Source organism: Aphelocoma coerulescens, chromosome 1 (assembly GCF_041296385.1).
Source record: "Aphelocoma coerulescens isolate FSJ_1873_10779 chromosome 1, UR_Acoe_1.0, whole genome shotgun sequence".
Lineage (NCBI taxonomy): Eukaryota > Metazoa > Chordata > Aves > Passeriformes > Corvidae > Aphelocoma > Aphelocoma coerulescens.
In genome coordinates this window covers 13,327,756-13,349,412 of record NC_091013.1, presented here as the reverse complement: position 1 = coordinate 13,349,412, position 21,657 = coordinate 13,327,756, and the positions used below count along the sequence as shown (strand labels likewise).

Sequence of the window (21,657 nt, the reverse complement as noted above, 5' to 3'; positions counted from 1 at the left end):
GTTAGTGAGTGTACCCTGTTCTGATGTAAAGTGTGAATTTATGGGTTGTCTTCAGCAGTGAAGCATTCTTCCCAGAGATTAATTTTGGTTTTTATTGGAGGAAATTCTCTCACATCCTTTCTGAATTCCCCCATCTAACATGTGTGTTCTCTCCCACCCTTAACCCTCCATTATTTATATCCATTCCCTTTTTTGTCATTAGTCAGCAGAATTTATTTCTCATTTTCTGTGCATCCTTGTGAATCAGATTTGCCAGAACATTCCATAATGAACTGTTGCTGGTTTTTGAGCACTTGTTTAGTATGATATAAAAAAGAAAAATTGAAAATACTTTAAAAATTGCCGAAAAACATTCAGAGGAATTGTTTGACTGTTTTAACAAAGAAAGTATGAACCTCTTAGCAAAATGGTTTTGCCTCATGATGTCCTTCAAAACTTAGAAATATACGGGAGGTATCAAAGTAATGGTAATTCCTACAATAGAAAAAACAGAGATCCAAGTGAGAAAAATGAAGTACACACACGTATGTATACACAGAAATGGAAAATGTGTAAGGAGGGTTTTGGTTAAAATGGTAATTTGGGTTCAAAGGTGGATAGAAAAACAGTGAGATTTTATGCTAAATGTACTGTTCTTGATGAGGGCATCTGTTAGATGGCAAAAGAACTCGAATCCATATCAAACTTCAGTGAGACATGAGAAAAGGATAGTTCATAGTTGGTGGTAAGAGTGAATGTGGAAATACTGAAAATCAACTGGGAAACTAAGTTGTAGGGGAAAGAAAGTAAAGAGTAGAACATGAAGACAGAACAGGACACCTGGCATATGCAGATACTGTCGAAGAATGTACATGTCTTGGTTTGAAAGACAGGTGTCTGCTAAGGAAGGCAGGAGCCTCCCTTGGCATGGAAAATGTAACCTCCTTTCCCTCTGAATTACTATAATTTTGAAATTAAGGGGCTAATTATATGAGAAATAGGAATAGCAGTTCTTTACTAGTATATGTAACGAGGCAATAGTACAGAAACACTGGCTTAACCTGACAGTCAGGAAAGGACCTGACGCCCTGCCGGGCAGGGTGGTGGTAGCAGTCCCATTAAGTGGTGGCTGCATCCTCTTTGAAGTGGTTCTGGTGAAGTGGTGATCTTGTAGAGGGGTCTGACCCTCCTCTGAACATCCAGTGGTGGTTATGTAGCTCTTGTCCTCTGGGAACCCAGTACGTAAGGGCTGGCTGTGGTGTTCCAAAGCTCAGATTATACCCAGGCAGGAATGCTTGGTTCCTCCCCCTGGGCGGGGCATCTCACAATGGATGATGTCATTTTATGAGTCATGCAGTGAGGCTGGATGGCCCATTAACAGAAGATATCCTCCAGAGGGAGTTATCAGGGATGTGTCATGGAAGAGATAAAGAACACTGCCCCACCTGGTTTTAACAGATGGTGATAAAATATATACTTTTGGTTACATCTTACATTGTTACCTAAGACAGTAAAGTAAAAACATATGAAGAGAGAAAAAAGAAAGAAGCAAGTGGGAAACTTTTAGCCAAGCCAGTAGGTGGGTGAGTAGGTACTGGAACCAAAGTTTGTTGTTTAAGGTTCATGCTTTTTGAGCTGTTGTGCTTCTGTCCCTTTACAATGGAGGTAAGAGATACTTGGTACTTACTATATTAAGACAACATATCAAGTGCTATTTGAAGCTTTTGTATATGGATAAAACATAGCCTGTGTGTAGAAAAACAGCACCTTTTCCTCTCAAGGAAATCAGGCTATGGAAAAGGTAGGTATATTGTGGGGAATGGTAAAAGAAACGCTTGCTTATGCATGTTTTTTGTGAACATGCACGCACAGAGCTCTGGTCTGCAGTCATAGTTCTTCTCCCCTCCCTGGTTTAGGGTGAGAGTGGGAAGAAAGAAAGGTGCCTTTGCAGGATAGCTTTTCTTTAAGGCTTTTTGCATTTTCTAAGTGACCATCTCTTATCTTTCCCTAGTAAGTTAGTCCCTGCTGTGGAATCCCTTGTTTGCTTAATTTATGTGAGAGGTTAGATGGAGTAGCTGTCCTAGTAAAATATGCTGGAGTCAGTTATCTCCAAGGTCCTCCAATCCCATGTTTCTTTACCTTGCATAATTTTGTTAAGGAGTTAGATATACCAAGGCATAGATACTGAAAAAGCCAATGGGTGAACTTTAATTTTAGTAGTAGCTCATAGTTACTAGTGTGTAATTAATTAATGATATCTGACCAGTCTTTAAAATGTGTATGCAAATACACAGTGTATAGTGTAACTTGTTTTAAAACTTAAGAACAATGCATTTAGAGATTGAAGTTAAATTTGTCCATAGTTAAGTTGTTGCATTTGTTTTTAATGTTGGTGCATTTGCAGATCAAAAGTGAAGTGAACAAGCTGTACAAATTGTTGGAAATCGATATTGATGGAATTTTTAAGTCCTTGCTGTTGTTAAAGAAGAAGAAATACGCTGCTCTGACTGTGGAACCAATAGGAGATGGGAAATATGTAACTAAGCAAGAACTGAAAGGGTTGGATATAGTCCGGAGAGACTGGTGTGATCTTGCAAAACAGACTGGAAAGTAAGTTTCTGTGTGGCATTGTCTACTTTGCTCTGTTTTAAACAGTACATGATTGATAAATGTTTGATACTGTGTGGTTGTTTTCTGAAGAGCACAGATTGGTAACTAACATCGGTGTTAGGACTTAGTTGATTTTTTTGTAGGAGATGGTAAATGTTACCTTCTGGCATTGGTAACAGGATATACCTGGGCAAGTCCAAATGTCTCCTAATTTCGCTGTCTGGTTTTGCATCTGCTGTGGAAGCTGTGCTTTTGAGTTGTCACAGTGTTGTAAATGCCATTTAATAAACCAGAGCTGAAATCTTGTGAAGATGGTAGATCCTGTCAGCATTTGGAGTCATAAGTTCTAGGTCAGATTTTTTTTTTTCCAAGATGAGTCAGGTAGCTGGTGGTCAGCACTTTCAGCACCCTCTAAAAAATCTGGAAGTGCACTGGATGCAGCCTGAGGATGTGATCCCTTTCCCCAAGACTGCTTCTCTTTCCTTTTGCAATGATACTATGCCATCCTTCTTTGATACTGTGATGGATACTGGATTGACTGTTTATTAATTGTCATTGCACAGGGCATTTTAATGCTTTAATTCAGTAGAAGTAATACATTTAGCACCATAGAAAGAAAATTGGAGAGAGTGGAGAGGTGGTCATCTGGGTGCTGACTCATATTGTGTACTGCCTCTTGAAAACTTAAAAAGCTCATGGTCCAAATGTATCCAAAAATGAATACTTGTCGCATCTGTGAAAATACACCACACGCTTACTGTTCTTAAGACTTGCATTTTCTAAGAAAAGATGCATCATAATAGAAGCAAATTTTTCCAAGTTAGGAATGTATTAGTAATTAAAGCTATACAAATGTTGGAGAGTGTTCTTTAGTGACTAACTCTTCTGCAGCTGGCACATCTTCCAACCACATTTTGCAGCAATAGGCAAGACGTCGCTTACTTGGTATGTTCTCTTCTCCCCCATCTTAAGATACCTGCTATGGAATAATAAATGGAAAAATGATATGGCAGCAGAAAACAGAAAGTTGGACTCAACCATTCCAAATCACTATTTAGCATTAGAACTATTAGCAATAATTGGCTTTTAGTAAAATAAGCAAATAAATAAAACCCAACATAAAATATACTGGCAATTTTCTATAAATTTTTCATTAGACTTCATCCTCAGGCTCTTTAATGTCTAGAGAAAACCTGGGACAAGAGCAGATTTGTGTCTATTGTGATGGTTTTGCTTCACATGTGTCAAGCTTTTCTTATTTTTTTGTACTGTTTTTGCAGCTATGTAATTGGTCAGATTCTTTCTGATCAGCCCCGAGATATAATCGTGGAAAATATTCAAAGGCGACTTATAGAAATTGGAGAAAATGTGGTCAGTGGTCAGATCCCAGCTAATCAGTTTGAAATAAACAAGGTAAATGATCTTGCAGCTCTTTTCTGTCTCAGAAAAACTTTACTGTTCCTGAATATATTGACTGCTGACAAAAATATTGTTATGTAGGGGGTGTTTCACCAATGAATTGGGTATTACATGCCCCTCTTATGCTTCTAATAGAAGAGATTCCTCAAATGTCCGTCCAAAGTCTTTCTTTCGCCATCTGGACATCTGTCTGCTCTGTAAGACTGTGTCACTCAGTTAAGAAATGTGTTCAGGTTGTCATATGAATGTAGAGAAACCACTGAATTTTATGGTTGACTTTAAAAAAGAATGTTCTGATGCAAATACTCTAAAAGCACTTAGTGTCCCAGTAAAAGATAAATATAGCAAAATGTTCACTTTAAATTCCTAAAGTTCCTCTGTTTTAATACTTCAGAATAAAAAGTATTTAACCATTAAGTCAAGTGTAGAAGTTGTTTCTAAGAATTGGGATGACAGTAAATATTTAAATGTAGCATTTTATTTTATTTAAAGGAAAAACTCATTGTGGAATCTCAGTAGTATGAGATACATGGAAATACTTAAATTCAGTTGTATCCTCTTGCTTAAGAGCTTGTTAAGTACACTTAGCTACATGATACACAGATTTACTGTATGACCTTAGCAGGAGCAGGAGTAACAGGGTAATCTCTGGCTCTGTTTTTGTATTTTGCATAATACTGTCATCTTCAGTTTAGTTTAATTTTAAAACAATTGCATTATGATCATAACTGTTTTGAACTCTAATGCATCTTTCAGATGGTAATTGTCAAAGCCTTCTTTTGTTTTATTAATAATACTTATAAAGTTTGAAGGAATGGTACCTAGGGCTTAACATATGGCAAATACATTTGTTACAGTTTTTTCGTCTTACTTTGTGTTTCAGATGTACTTGTGAATAGTAGAAGGATAAAGATAGCTACTATGTAATCTTGTCTTTTAAAGTTCTGAGCTGTCCATCACTGAAGTAACACATTTTTCTCACAGGTATGTTTCTGTTTTCCCTTTTGATATTTTAGGCATTGACCAAAGATCCCCAGGATTATCCTGACAAAAAAACCTTGCCACATGTGCATGTTGCCATGTGGATAAACTCTCATGGAGGCCGAAAGGTGAAGGCAGGAGACACAGTGTCATATATCATTTGTCAGGTAAAAATGTCTTTCTTTATAGCTAAATACTAGGTATTGTTTTGAGATGTGGCAAAGAAAACCAGCTCAGCTCCTGGGAAAATATGTTCTGGCATTTCTTTTTGGTGAGGTAGTCTTAAATTTTAAAATAGTTGGTTTTCTGTACTAAATTTAGTTTCATAGAACCATTGTGATCAGCTCAGCAACTATTTCCCTATAGTGGCTGGTAAAATTTCACTGAATTCCTTCATGTTTGGAGCTAGAACTTACTTCAAAGAAAATACCTAGTCTTCCTTTTAAGTAGAAGAAAATTCTGGTGGTAAGAACCTGTCATTGGTGGAAAGCTGATTGTTGTTGTTGGTTAAATAGTGTCATTGTTATTTCCAGTTTCAACCTGTGTCATTGGATCTGGCAGTACCTCTTATGTATAGACTGGGAAATTTGAGCCACTTTCTGGTTTCAGGTGTTTATCCTATAAATGCTTATCATTATTTCACAAATACATGCTCCACTTTGGTTCTGCAAATTAAAAAAAAAGTTGAGTTAGATGGACCAAGGGACCTCTTAGGCCAAGCTGATGAACTTGACAATGTGACTATTTCAGCTCCTTCATTATTTTAAAACTGAAAGATACTGTATTTGACTTAATTGAGAGTTCTTAGCCTGGCATCCTGAAGCTGCCAAGACTTTTGAGAGCTGGGCCACGGGTGCGGCTTGAGCAGTGGCACAATACAAGAGAAGAATATACTTGTTGAAAGAAGGGAGCTGAAGGAGTTGCATTGTAATTATTTTTGCAAAGCAGCTGGATGAGCTGAATAGTCCTAAATTAATTTTGTTCTGAATACTAAGTTGTCTGAAAGGAGTAGGAGGGACCAATGGCTTGCAGTCTGTCTTTATTAGTGATGGGTTTTCAGTCCATGGTTGCTGACCCTATTGAAACCAGTAGCTTGTCTTAAATGAAAAAATGAAGGTGTCGTGTATTAATGCATTAGTTTTATTTTGCTGAAAAAAACCCCAAAACCCGAAAACAAAAAAAGAGACTGTACTTAGAAAAAACAAAACCCCAGAACTGTTGTGGTACTTCCCCCCACCATGCCCCATCCCTCTAAGTGTTTATGTCTATTATGGAATCTCGCTAAAATACTGCTTTAAGTTTTGCTCTTAAGATTTTTGACACACATTAAAAATGAAATTTCCTAGTGCAGTTGAGGACTGGGAATATGATTGTACAGATTTAAATGAGTTACATTTTCCAAAAGAGTACTGTCGTCTTAGATTTGATACTTAATTCCTCCATGTATATATTGTTTTCAATTTAGTTATTGTCTTCCCAAATTAAATTGTTTTCTCCTTTTCTTCCTCTTTCAAGTTGGAGACTAATGTAATGTATATTTTAACCTCTAAGTGGTGTTTCTCTCTTGGCTTGAGACGTCACCATAGATTTCTTTCAATATTTCTTAATATTTGAGAATTTCCTCTTTCAAATCAACACTGCTGCCTGTGTTATTTATTCATATGCCAATGAGCGATGGTCCATTCTCTGACCATTCGTTCTATTTGTTTCTTTATAGAATTAAAAAATATAAATTTCCTAGCAAAACAGATATAGTTTTGATATCCACGACTTAGAATTTGCTTGTTGTGCAAAATGATAATGCTGGTTTAGTACAAAGTGAATCCAAAATGCATGCCCTCTGTGTATTTTTAACTGGGCTGATAGTTACAATGTGTTTTCATTGTGCATTTCAGAATTGACAGATGGGACTGTTTACTCTGTCTACTTGTACTGATTTGCACGTGTAGGCTGCAATAATACAAGCTGGTTTTGCATTCTTGAACTTGCTAGTTGATGCCAGCATCAGCAATGCAGTTTTTTTTACTACTGCTGGATTTGTATTGGATGCATAATAAATCAACCAAAAGAGTGTGTAACAATTTTGCATTAAAATAATGCATAATATTTGACACATAATGCTTTGTATAGACTTTTTTCACACTTTGTTTTGTATGTGTCTCCTGTCTTAGGATGGATCAGATCTCAGTGCCAGCCAGCGAGCATATGCTCTGGAACAGTTAAAAAAGCAAGAAAATCTTAAAATTGATACTCAGTACTACCTGTCACAGCAAATACATCCAGTAGTTGCTAGAATATGTGAGCCCATAGAGGGAATTGATTCTGTTCTTATTGCAACGTGGTTAGGTAAGTATTCTAAATTCAGTTTATTTAAAGAATTGCAAGATCCAAAATGAGAGGTCTTAATGTATGTTTCTCAGCAGAAATGCTTCCCCAGATCAGTCTTTTTACATTGAGCAATAGCTTGTGTTACACAGCCTGTAGAAAGCAGCGTGGACTCTTAAGTGTATTTATAACTTCTGCAGAATAGTGTTTTTTCAGAAGGTGATCACTAACATAAATTTAATCTTGCAATCCTTGTTCAGAGTTGCAAAAACCTGCTTTTCAGAAATGACAGTACTATTGCATGTCTTTGAGATTTGCTTAAGTTACTAAAGGGGTTCTGGGGTGTGTATCCAGAACTAACATTTTTCCAAAGAGAAATGCTGGCATCTCTGGCATTTCCCAGGAAAAAACCAGTCATAATTATAGTGAAAGAATACAAATTTTTACGAGGATGTAAGTTAAGACTTGATTGCTAGAACTGACCTAGTGGATAATAGAAACATGAAATCTTAGTAACAGTTTTAACTGCTTCATATGAAGGAGTTAAGTGGTCCCAAAACCAAGAAGTGCTGTCAAAAAAGAAACCAAACTAACGTTAGTGATAAACAGTCAACAGTTTTAATTCAAATGAGCAACAGGGAATTGCTCTTGTTAGAGTAGTTTTTCCTTTTAAAAGGATGTCTAATAATTAGAATTAGAGATTTTTCTGCCCAACTGTGATTGCCTCTTTCTTTGCTATTCCCTAGGCTTCTTACCTAAAAAAACTGAAAGGTTGAAAACTTGTTAACAGTTCTACTGGGTCTCTTATTGAAAATGCTATGCTCTGTGTGTGTATTCCTTTTAGTGTTGTTTCCTCCCCAGAAGTGATTAACCAACAGACTTGACTGATCTATTTGATAAACAGAAATTTTGTGATTTGTATCCCACATGTAGTTTGTTATTTTTAAAACTGTTACTCAAGGACATGAAAAAGTTGTTAATTTTGCTGGCTACAAAATTCTTGACAAGACTGCCTTTTCTCTAGGAGAACTTCTTGGAGAGTTGCACTGTATCAGTTTAATAGTCTGTTTATGCTATGCCCATGCCTACAGGAAGTTCAGACCTGCAGAAATTATTTTATTCAGAATATTGGAATGCTCAAGGGAAGAGCTGGTTGTCTGCATTTTGTGTTTAGGTAAAGGCCAAGATCCAGGATTTGGCCACTTAAAGTCATCTGGTAGCAGGTTGCCTTAGGACTCTTTACCTGTGTAACTGCATCTTGGTAGCTCCCTTAGGAACAGCTGATCAGCTTCCAGATTGTACTTAAAATGTGTGCAAGAAAGGTCCTGCCTTGTTGTTTCTCAGGAAGGGTGATGATAGCCATGAAGGATCTTAATCTCCCAAGGCAATTCTTGTAACATGCAGTGCTTTTCATCTCTATTTCTGAGTTGTTGAGAAGGGGTTGAAGACAGAAATTCTGCTTTTTCTGAGTCAGCAAAGGTGTTTCTTGGAGGCATTTGATGTTGCCATGTGTCCTCAACAGCTCTCATGCTTTGAGGAGGTGTCAGCCCTGCTCCACAAATGCAGGCTGACCATACAAATCATCCTGTTTATTATGTGGCATGGCCTTGGTATCCAACTTTCCCTTGATGTCAGAGTCGACTGTGTGGTATGCCTGGCTGAAAAGGTCAAGCATACTTGGTTAGGTTGAAGGGGTTTAAAATAGGCAGCAAACTTGTACTTCGTTTAGGTGAAAGACAGGAAAGATTTCTGAAGCTAGTTTATTTGGCAAAGATTGTTAGTCTTATAGAGTTAAGCTCAAATTCAGAGCTCTTATTCACAACAGGTTAGATTTTCAGAAGAGACTGGCTCCCTTCAGACACCTAAATTAACTACCCAGATCTTAAGAGCTCTGTGCTGCTTGATAGCACCTACTGTTTGCAAAAGCCTGTGCTGCTTTTTGCACTGTAGTACGTTCCAGATGAAAATTTATTTTATGGTCTATAATAGCATCATGCAGCTGAGCATTTTTTTAATAGTCCACAATTGTCAGTCTGAAAACCTGTATGTATCTATTACAATCTTAGATTTGAAGTGTGTTCAGTTTGACCTTTCTGTACAGTCAAATTTTATCACCATCCCTAGCTTTGTTTTCTTTGGAAAGCTTAAATTGAGCTTGAAGGTAAAGGCAGGTCTTTTTCAAGACTTCTGATCTGCTTAGTTTTTAATATATAGCACTTGATCAGAGTTGTACATAAGTTATTGCAAGCTGAAGTTATCTTACAGGGTTTTTTAATGGTACTGGAGGCATGGTCAAGTGGTTTTCTTTCGAGAAATCAAAAATCCTTTGCAAGATACAAAGGAGTACAAAATACTTGAGTCCAGCTTGCTAAAACAAGCAAGTATGGAAACTGTTTACTGTTCTTGGATGCTAAGTTGGGCTTTTTACTTAGTATTTTCATCATGCTATACATCCAAATGCCCATTGTTTTTCCCATCTTGTTGCAAAAAGGTGCATTTTCTGGTTCTGGATGATATATAAGCATCGTATCTGTGGACCAAAACTTTCTTGCATTCTCACTGTTTGTGTCTTCCTCCACTGATGAGATTTATTGTGTTACGTAGAATATGTGTCTGTGTAGGGAGAGTGGTTGTAGGAAAAAGATCTTGGCTGTATGTTTAACAGAATGTATAATAAGGCTTGTTTATAAGGTGAATGTTTTATGTCACCCTGCTAGTCTGAGTAGATAAAATTGAGCTCTGCTTGGGGAGCTTGGCTCACATCAAAGTGATGAAAAGTTCTTTGTTCTGTCTGTGCTCAAAGCAAGTAATTTTAAACTATTTTAGACACAGAAGAATGGGAGCAAATAATGCAACTTAAAAATTGCAGAGAACCCCTTAAATATCATCTTTATTCACTATGGAATCAAGTTGAAAACTGCCTTTTGTTTTGGGGCTTAGTAGGAGGTCTGCCTAGCCTTGGAGTGATGGAAGTTTATCGTTCTTAAAAAGGAGAACCTCATGGGCATACTCTTGCATTCACTCTCTTTGTCGTGAAGTTTCTGAGGAAAAGCAGCGACAAGATGAGAATTGTCTCTGTTTGTAAAACTGAATAAAGTGTGCAGTCTGATCAGTTATATAATTTAATAAATCTCATCTTCCTACATCTTGGAGACCTTACTTCATCCTTAACATACCTAGCTTTTAAACTGGAAGAAATGTATGGCAGAGCAATTATCTTACTGTATTTCAAATAAGGGGTTTTTATTAATATGTAAGTACTGCTTCTTGTCTCAAAGAAAAGTCACATCTTATTTGTGTGTTGTCAGGAATATGCAGACATTATGAAAGCAGAGTCATTTAACCGTGGGATTTTTGTAGCTGTTACTGTGTAATACTATTTGCTTCATGATGGAAGTTGATGACTGCTGTCCTAGACAGTGTCAGGATGTTCCGAAAGAGGTATGTGCTCCTGCCTTACAGAGGAATGTGCACATCGGTGCTCTGCAGGTTGCTTGGCATTTGGGCATTTCTTAGGAAGGCTGCCTGATTTTAGGGAGTCGTTACTGGGTCCTGATGAGGCTCGTCATTAAGAGTACTTACCAGTACTGCTCCTTGCTTTGATGCAGTGTCTATGTGTTAGCTGCTTCTTGTAAGGAAACACATCAGCACCGAATATATTGTCTTTTTATATTGTCCTTTATTATTATTATAATTGGAGAATTGTTTAATAGGTGTTTTTAATACAGTGTTCAGCAGCTGGTCAGTTTCCAGACAGAAACCAGGATAGATGCTCTCGTTGTGGCACACAGAACTTACCTCAGGTTCTGACTTTCCTGTTGTTTTCCTCACATTAGAGAGTGAAGTGAAAGGGCAGTGATGAAAACTAAGACTGAAGTCATGACGAAATTTCATGACGATACAATGACGAGCCCTAGAGCGTGTGAACTTCGCTGTTTGTGGTCTGGCTGGGTGTTCTTGAGATGCTCCAGAACTGCTCAAAAACTGAGAATTGCTAAAGCGCGTTGGGCGCTCTGAATGAATAAAAGAAACAGCAAAAATATGAATGAATACAAGAAACAGCGCTAAGATGAATGCACAAAAGCAGCAGTACCGATGTGAATGAACAACCGAGCAGCCCGGCCGGGCGGGCGGCCCCGGCCCCGCGGGCCCCGCTGCAGTGCGCGGCGCCGGCCGCGGGGTGGCAGCACCGGCTGCCGATTCCCGGCCCCTGCGCCGGGTCCCGGGGGAAAGGTGCGGGCGGAGCTCCCGCGCACCTGCGGCTGGAATGCGGCATCCCGGGAACTGCCCCGGCCCCCGCACGGCTGCCCGGCGCTCCCGCGGCGCCCCTGTGCCCGCCGCCGTGCGGGGGAAGGACGCGCACCAGCGGTCCGCAGAAATGTTGCTTTTAAAATAGTGCGTTTGGTAAAAATCTCTGACCGTTTTTTCAGGTTCTTGAGTGACCTGCTTTGCTTGCCAGTTAGTAAATGTTTTAATTATTTAATAATTCAGGAACAAGTCCCAGAATTCAGTTGTATTGATCACTTTGGTCACACTGCTTTCATCATTTCAACATTTGTAATGTTGCGGTGCTTTGTCCTGCGTCCAGCCTCGTAGTTTTGGTGAGGTGGGAAAGCTTACCTGCAGTGCAGGTAATTTAATTATAGCCCTGAAGACTTCTTGCTGCCAGAGTAAGTCAAAGTCCCTTTGTTGTTTTTTTTTTTTTTTGATGTAATAGGGGAAAAAAAAAAAAGAGTTCAAAGTTCACAGATTAGTCTCATCCTAGTCATTTAAAAATTACCAAAACCAGATATTATTTTTTTTCAACTGTCCAATCAGATAGCCCCTGTTTTGTGTACCAAGTAAAATAGCGTGACCAGTGTGACCTGGTCCGAGAGGATACCAGTTAGTGTGCTGAAATGGATTAATTGAGCCAACTAACTATTCCTGAAAGGAGATAATATATAAAATAGGTCCCAATTCCACAAGATAATTAAGGTAGGCGTGTTCTTTAAAAGCCTGATTTGTACTCCCTTTTATTTCACTGTGGCAGTTTGCACACCAAAAGTTAGGTGTATGCTTAATTCAGCACAATATTTTTTCTGTTGTTTTTCCAGCCAAAACAGCTAAGGAAGTTCAGAGATAGGTATGATTTAAATTCACACAATGATTTTTTTTTTTCTGTTAAATTAGTATTAAATGACCAATATTTACTGTCACTGTTTTTGACTCAGTGTTGGAACACTGTGGTTGTCTGAAGACCACCATTTGTCTCCTTTTGTCTTTTTTAGTGAGCTACTTTGCTCCATATTTGCCTTTTGGGAAACAACCAAAGATAAGTTTCTAGCTGAACTGTAATGGTATCTGTACCAGAAAGTTGCAATGATGTTTTTGCATTCCACTTCTGAACTCAGAGTAAACTGAGAAATTTTGTTTTCACCATTACTACCTTAGATTCAACCTACTGCTTGCTTTATTTTTTTACAAAATCTCAATACTGAACTTTCTAAACCTTTTATCTACTACCTGCGTGCTGCAGAACATACTCTCTGTTTTCTAAAACAGCAAATACATTACCAGCCCTTTTATTAAAAAAAAAAAAACAAACAAACCAAAAAAACGCCCAAAACCAAACCAGAAACAAACCCTTACAGCCTTTTTTGGGGGATACCATATGTATTAAGCTGTAAAATATGCTATTAGCAGTGTATTTTGCTTTGTATGCTCTTTTTTTTAATGAATAGTGGAGAACTATATTTAAAGTTTAGGAACCTCCTGGAGGTGAAGTGTTACCTTTATGCATTGTCATTTTTTTCTTTTGACAAAATTGGGAAGATTGAATAAATTTTAGTGGAACCCATATTCTATCAAGAACTAAATAAACTTATTTGGCAATGGAATTTTTCCTTGTCCTTGAATTTGTTTTAAGACTGCAACATAAAAATTCAGAATAGTGGTATTAAAGTGAGACATATCAATTCTTTTATGTAAGGACAATCTATATTTGCCTGTATAACACAACTGTTTTGTAAGTGCAATAGTACTTGTATCGTTTACCTGAACATTGTTCCCAAGCATTGTCTTTAAGTGTAACGGCAGTTATAAAAAGGTGAAGCTTTGCTTTCTATTTGTAGTCTTTGTTACATTTCTTACAGGAATTACTACATTTTTGGAACTGAAATTTATACAGGATATGGATTTATACATGGTAATCTGGTACTTGGCTTAATGTCTGTTAAAAATATTTTTTGAAGTGCTTCTCTGATCTTTTTGTTTTACTGGTAAAGTGAGCCATAGTTTTCTGAAGGTTTTCTCCTACATGCTCATTCGATTAAGTTTTTTTCCCCAACGTGTTTTTTATAAAGTTAACAAAAAACCCCTGTAAATGAGATGCATGGAGTTTTAAAATGTTGCACATGACAAAGGATGACAAAACTTGAGGATTTTTATTAAGTTTACTTTGGCAGTCTTATTCCTAGAACAGTGAACTTCGTGCTTGCTTGCTTATTTACTTATTTGTAGTTGAATCACTATTTCTGGGATCTCTTTTGTGTATTTATTTGTTTAAAATCTTGAGTTCTGGCAATCAAAAATAAAGCACTTTGTCTCCAGCGCTGTGGTTTTAAATGCTGCTGCTGAATTTTAACCACTGCATTAGATTGAAACCTCCATGCTGTTAACCACTGAGCCAAAATGAAATCGACCACTGCATTGAAATCAGAGTTGGCAGTTGTGTACGGACTTGAAGGAGTTGGTAATAGCAGTGCACCCGCGTTTCTTTAATGGGGTTTTTATTCTCTGTTTTTGGTTTTAATGGTGCCATTTTGATTTAAAGACTGTTTCTTAATAACGATGCACATTTTTATTGAAATATTTTCTATGTAACTTAAGAAGAAAATAACAATAAAGCTATCTGTTAGGAGTGGTTTCCTCAGAAACAAAATGTTCTCTTGCATACTCCCATGATAATGCAGTGTGCTTGTTTTATTTATAAAGCAATCTTGCGTAAGAAGATAAGTGAGATGATTTCTTCATGTCTCATGAACCTTTATTCATGGTTAAAAATTGTAGAATGTTTTTATGTTTTATAGAGGAAGTTTTGCTAAGGAGAGATTTTCAGCTTCTGAATTTACATTTTGTAACTTTCTTTTGAATCTGCTTCGCCAAGCATATGAAAAATAAGCCTGCTTGCATGCTTGACCTCTTAGTCTTTTGAAAATTTTGTTTCTTATTAATAGGACTGGATCCCTCCCAATTCAGAGTCCATCACCGTTACCATAAAGATGAGGAGAATGATGCCTTGGTTGGTGGCCCAGCTCAGCTCACTGATGAGGAGAAATATAAGGATTGTGAAAGATTCAAGTTTTGCTGCCTCAAATGCGGAACAGAAAATATTTATGACAATGTCTTTGATGGTTCGGTTAGTTGGATTTTTGTTTGTTTCATTTCTGTTCATTGGTGAGGGAGAAAAATGCTTGTAGGGAGAACAGCTTTTCAGATAGGATTCATATGATGTAGGAGAAGATACCATATTGTTTCAGTCCTGCTATTTATAGCTTTGGAGCAGATAATTGCTGATAGGATAGTGCTGAAATATTTTTCCCATTTTTACATTTCAGCTGCGTCGTCTCACAGAACTGTGAGATTATCTGGCTTCATTAATCTGTTTGCCCACAGTCGTGAGTGATTGTTGCTGTAACTTTTTAAAGGGATCCTTATCTTAACACCTTAGTAACTTGTAGTTCTCTATTTAATAAATTTTTTGTATAGCAATGACAGTTTCTTATCCTAAATCATATTAATTGGAACAAAGTGCTTTTTAAACTTGTGTTTATCTTGCTTCATCCCACCTCCCTACTTGACAGTAAGGTTTTTCTATGTTATCTTCCCTCTGTCTCTGTGAATTGAATAAAAAGTCATAGGGGTACATTCTTGTTGAGAAGTTCTGCCAAAAAATGTATCTCTGACCTTGGATCACAACTTGAAATAGGGCCAAGTATTTAACTCTACAGCATGTTATGTATGTATTAGTCATCAGCAAATTAGCGAGCTTCAGAGTAGTGAAAACCTTGAAACTGAAAGCAAATAAATCTTTTATCTAAATTAAAAGTAATTATTTTAAGTTAATTTGGACAAACAGCAGATGTTTTGCATTTTTTGAATCAAAATAAAGCAGTCTTTGGAAGCAGGTAAGAGGAAAAGACACACAAATCGAGTGATACTTTGTGAATCCTTGACTTTTGTTCCTTGCAGCTGTAAATAAGACAGTTAATTGCATGTAGACTTGACAAGTTGCAGATGGGCTAACAGGAGAGGAGTGGATGTCAAACTCCTTAAAAAATATATATATCCCCACCACCAAACAATGGAAGAAATCCTGAAACCAAGCCAAAAATTTCCTCTATTTCACCTGGAATTAATTAGTGTTGTGAGTGGGGGGTTAGCCAAGATGGCTCACAGCAGCTAAGTCTAACCTTGAAAGGAGGTTTTCTGAAAGCTGTATGACTGTCCAGCCTACCAGACTGTTGCTGTATTAGGGAGAATTCCACTAACTTAATTTCAGCTGTTCACACAACACTTCCAGGTTCTGAAATTTTAATGTCAGGTGTTCAGAAGGTTTTGAAAATAAGGGAATGAGATAGTGCAAAACCGTAAGAGCTATTCTTTGAACTAGGAGAAAATAAAAGATGATAATTTGATTCTTCTTTAATGAAGTTTGTCTCTGCAGCCCTGTTGGTAATTTCATAATTAGTATCTATAAGGTTGGTTTCAAAGTTCCGATCAGTGGACTGAGGCAGAACTTTGTCTCTGATAAAACAATAAACCTCATTTTTTCGGTGGACATAGGGGAGCATGATTTGTCCACAGATTATTTTTCTTTTACTCAACATCTCTCTTTGAATTACTGACTTTGTGGTGTGTTCTCTAAAAGAGCTTTCCTTAAGAAGAGAATGTGAAGGTATCTTGACCTGCAGTTTTCCCGTATGGGTGTGGCCAACCATGATGGGAAGAAAGAAGGCCCAGATATTATGGGCCCTTTAAGACTGTTACTTTTAAAATATGTATTATGTCTAAACTCCTGTGGTAACTTCTGCTACCATCATCTGTCCTAATGATGTTGTTTTTACACTTCTGTTTTCAGGGGCGATTTATTGAACCCAGCTTGCAGAGGTGCAGCAAGACAGAATGTGAAGAGCCTCCTTTCAGCTATGTGGTTCAAATGAACAACAAGTTACTACTGGATATTAGACGCTACCTCAGAAAATACTACAGTGTAAGTATGCAGAAAATACTCTGCCATATGAAATGAGTTTTTGAAGTAGTGCTGGGTTTTTAGTGACTGTCATGTTAACCTATTTTTTTGTATAGAGCAAGGTAGTAGCATACAGCATCAAACCCCAGCTTGATGAAAATAAAACAATCAGTGAATTAAAATCTTAATTTAGAATGTTTGTTTTCTCAGTTCAGGCTCAAGATAGTTAGATATATTTACATTTTTGTAACTGTGTGTGTCAGCATTATTACAGATGTAGTAGCTCTGTGTTTTCCAGATTCTTAGCCAGAGTGCATTATCTCAATGGTTTTAGGAAAATCTGTGGAGCTTATCAAATCAGTTTCTCATGTAATTGAAATATGATTCTCTTTCTTTAACTCAAATTGATGTATATTGTGTTACATTGTGAAAAGGAAACCCAAATGTATGTCTGTAAAGATTCTTTGAGGGACAATAGGAAGGGAAATACAAAGAATCTTTCTTAATAGTGATTGGGAAGGGAAAAAAAGAGGAGACGGATGGTTAATTCATTTGATATAATTCTCTTTTTTTGAGGGGTAGTGCAAGAAATCCAAAGTGCCAGTGGTAGTAGTTGGCTTTGTATGGAATTGTGGGGGGAAAAAAGTGTAGTATTTAAAATTCCTGTCTTCTCACTGTCCAACGTTAGGACAAAACCCACCATGCTTTTTAACTTATATCAATATGTTTTGCATTTCTAATGTGCTAGAAGGGCAGGAGAAATTCTTATTGCTAATAAGAATAAAAAGCAGTGTAATTTTTTGCTCTGTTCTGTTTTTACTTTGGTTGGTTGTTTTGTCTTTTAAGACCAAGCTATGAACCAAACTGAAATGTTTAAATATTGAACATTGTAATTTGCTTACATAAATCTATTAAGTATCTTACTACATGGTATATTTGATAAATAAGATAATGAAAAAGAAAATTTATTTGTCCGTGTAAGTAAAAGCTTCAGGGTTTTTTTTAGTACTGAGAATTTACTTTTAAACTAGTTAGCTATAATAAGGTTTAAAACCACTTTTTGACTGTGGAATACATTCAGACTCTGGAAATGTGAGATTAATTTCCAGATTGCACATTAATTTTCTTTTTATAAAAGGGCTTTTCATGGAGTTGGGCAAGTAAACTTTTTGTCCTGTTAGCTCCTAGAAAATTGGATGCTGAGACGTTTAGTTTATTCCTTTCATCCAGTACTTGTAGTGACTGTATAACAGCTGGAGTTGAAATTCATCAAATGGGTGTTTGCACTAATATATATAATCCTGTAAGCTATAAAGACACACCCAGAAGTATTATGGCAAAAACTGTCTGAACAAAACATTTAATGAAACTTTCAGGCTCTTATTAAACAATCTCATATTGTAATAATTGCATCTGAAAGGCACAGAAATACCAATTTGTACGGGTCAAATATATTGTGACTCCATTATAAATTTTTTTTAGATATTATTTTGTTTGTATATCCGTCAAATGGCACATAATACAAAAACATAAAATGCAAAAATGGTTTTTAACCTGTAAATAATGAGCTGCCTTTTATGAAGACAGCCCTATCAAGAGCCTTTCAGCCTGATCCACAGCTCACTGAGATGAATAAGTGTACTTTTTTTCACTGAGCTTTGAATCAGATTTTTTTTTTAGGTGTTTAAGTGTTCAAGATCTTGCTTGTTGTTTCCTTTAGTCTATTGAAATGCTTTTATATGTGGCTGTATAAAGTGGGGGGGGGGAGGCGGGAAGTGCCATAAAATCTAAAAGTAGAAAATCTTCTTGCCCTTTTTGGCACATGAAACTGTGTTAAATAAATACATACAATCATGATATACTACATTCCTTTAAAAAGATGCAAGTGTAAGTGTATAAATAGAATTTTGTAAGCCTGCTGCAATCCCATTGTTTTTGTAAATAACTCGCCTTTATATGAAAATATCTGCAATCGTTTTTTGCCATTAAACATTGAAATGTTTTATATTTGACTTCCAAAACCCATCTACCATTGCTCCAGTATTTACAGATTTCTTAATGGTATTAACAATATCAATTTTGATAATCTTACTCTTAAATGTAAATATATTTAAAAATTACATGGAAGGATTTTATTTCTTCTCAGAAATGCATTTATTCTATGAGAGATTGATCCTGTTGTGTGCTTTTTTTTTTTTTTTAATTCTGCTTCAGAAGAGCAAATAGATGAAAAGAGAGAGAAACGCTAGCTAATCTAAATTGGGAAATGAAGAGGGCTTTTTTAAGCATGAAAATTTCATCATCTTGTCAGCTGGCAGAATGCCTGCTGTGTGGATTCACAAAGGCTAAGAATTACACTTTCATGAAATTTTCCTCACTAACTGCCCTGGTTAATTTGAAAGATAACCCACTGTTCTAATTCATTCCTCAATTGGGCGGTGCAGGTTTTATCTTTGATCTGACAAAGCATTTGTGTTAATCGTTTTGGCCCTCTACTAGACACTCTTGGGATTGTGCTTTTACAATAAATGTGTCTGTGATAGCTCTTTAGTCTATTATACTTACAATAGATCCATAGAACTGGTAATTAATTCTGTACTGCTTTGGAAATGGGGAAGAATAGGTGTAGCTCTGTCAAGTGCTGCTGGGAAGTTTGTTTAGCTAGTTCATTTTTGAAGTGTTACCCTCAGCCATCAATGAAACATCCATGCTAGGGAATGGGTAAAAGCTGAAATATGCAAGCATAAATGGAAAAACTGACCAATTTCTTTGCTTAAGCAGGATGTAACTTCATTTATAGTAAGTGGATCTAATTATTATGTTGGAACCTGCTTTGTGTTTCCCACTGGAATATTCAAATGCTCATTTTTGAGCACTTGGTAAACAAATACACACTGTTTCAGATCCCCTTTTAAAAGCCCTGTAAAAGTCAGTATTCATGACAATGAAATGAATCCCATATCTTATCCAGCTGTTCAGATGTTAGTTTTGCTGACTAAAAAGAACTGAATAAAGGCCCCCAACATGTTGCATATGCCATTTGAGTAGTAGCAAAATGCATACAGAATTGGTTGGACTGGGAAGCTGTTGTCCCCGAAGCAGCAGGTTTTTCATTTTTTTTATACACGTATACACCTGTGCTATTGTTAGTAGTATATTTATAGGCTAAAACATGCTTTTATATAGATGCTCTTTCTATGCTGTCTGATTAATAGTGTAGGGCATCTGTAGAACTCTGTATGGTTTTCAAAACACATAAAATGATGTGAACTTTAAAAGAGTTTTTTAAAAATAGTGAGAGAATCTTGTTCCAACCTGTATTGTTTTTGTTTCCTAGTCTTTTTCTGCTGGACCACTCTAACCCACAGGCAGAAGTGAGTTTGAAGGCTATTGAACGCTGCTAAATAACTTTATACTGTTCAGCTGTGAAAATTCAGTGTTCAATAGCCCTCAAAATTTCTCATTTCTTACCTGTGGTGGGGTGGTCTACTGCTTGCACATTAGGTCGCAGTATAAATGCACCTTCAAGATCTTTGAATTACTTTTTATATATATATATTGCTGTTCTGGCTCTTGTATATATGTTCAAGGGATTTGCATTAGTATTTTGCGCACTTAAAAAGGTAAAATATTTATAAATAAGATAACATTATAAGAGGCCATGGCATTCACACAGGTTTTGGGATTGTGTGGCATATTTGCTTAAGAGAACAAAGATGACAGGGCTCGTTCTGAACTGGAAATTTCCCACACCTCAGTGAAGTTTATTGCCAAGAGCCCACAGGTGTACACCCCGTGAACAGGTGAAAATATGATTGTAGATGATAGTGATGACTTCTGTAATAATGTTCTCACAATAGTCATGCACTGAAAGTGTGTTTGTTTGGTGGGTGAGTTGGGGTAAGAAATTTCTTTGGCGTGAGGGAAAGGTGTCTTGTAGTGGTAATAGTACAATATTTTATTTATTTCTGTGCTAATAGTACTAGAATTATATGGGCATGTGATGAAGAGTAGTTAGGGCCAGAATTGTGACACCAGCTGATGTGGTAGGCAGAATCAGATAGCTAGACTCTGCCTTCAAATTAACTCCAGTGATTATTTTCAGTCCTTTCTGTATGTATAGAAATAGGTTTCTGAGTCTTTTCCAAGTTTGAACTTGTATCACTGTCATTTTGGTTTATACATACAGAAGCAGAGATGTTTATTTTTAGTACTGACAGCTTCCAAGTCAAGGCAGAATTCGGGGCAATTGGAATGAAAGATAAAATATTAATGTGATTCCCTTCACAGTTTACTGGGAACGTGAGAGAGAGAAGGGAGGTTGCCACCACATTATCAGGAGTTTCCTTCTCCCTGCCACAGTAGTATTTTGTGGTCCTCTCCTTGACTGAGGTTGACAAATGAGTTGTGTTCGGAATCAAGTTTTGGTTAACCAGGAGCAAGTTAGAAATGTCTTGATTATTGAACAGGACAGTCAGTATTCTACCATATGGAAGCGTAATACATCTGTCATAATTTGTTTATCGAATAATAAAAGATAACTCTTTTGGTCACTGTGTGTAGTGTGTTTTGGGGAAGTAGTTATTTGTCACAGCACTCATAGAGTCCATTAACTGGAATCGATTCGCTATTACTGCAACTTCTCCATGATCTGCCCTGTAAAGGAATTGTTTGGTTCAGACTTCTAGCATCAATACAATTTTTAGTGAAGTGTTTCAAAGTAATGATCGATATGTCTTTACAAAGGGTTTAACTCTCCTCATTGGATTTTACCAGCCATGACGGACATGCATCCATCTCACTGGTGGTTGAGAGAGGCTGAGTATGACTCTCTGCACTCCAAATTTTAGCCACTGAGAATGAGTTAACGTAAGCAAAGAAGCAGAATCTGTAGTTAGTCCCCAGTCTGGTACCTTGCAAGAGAAGGCTTAATGACACTAGATATCTCTGTTAGCTCTTTGTAGAAAAGGCTCCCCAGGCTGGCCACCACATGGATCAGGTTCTAAGAAATGTGGATTGCTTCAATAGAGTAAAACTAGCTTTGTAATTTCCTCTGTAGGTAGAATGCAGGAATGTAAGGACTTATTATCACAATAATTTGTCTGCTTAGG

The 21,657-nt window shown here is 36.9% G+C and overlaps 1 protein-coding gene across 7 annotated transcripts in view; it reads left to right on the top strand.

Annotated features, from left to right (window-relative positions):
- The window catches only part of POLA1 (DNA polymerase alpha 1, catalytic subunit), a 188,026-nt gene that overhangs the window by 70,886 nt on the left and 95,483 nt on the right, over positions 1–21,657 (top strand). For all 7 annotated transcript variants that reach the window (XM_069034628.1, XM_069034547.1, XM_069034801.1 and 4 more), the window contains exons 29-34: positions 2,384–2,589; positions 3,870–4,002; positions 5,025–5,156; positions 7,161–7,335; positions 14,532–14,713; positions 16,436–16,567. In XM_069034628.1, coding sequence (XP_068890729.1) covers positions 2,384–2,589; positions 3,870–4,002; positions 5,025–5,156; positions 7,161–7,335; positions 14,532–14,713; positions 16,436–16,567 — 960 coding nt within the window. The remainder of the gene's footprint in view (positions 1–2,383; positions 2,590–3,869; positions 4,003–5,024; positions 5,157–7,160; positions 7,336–14,531; positions 14,714–16,435; positions 16,568–21,657) is intronic.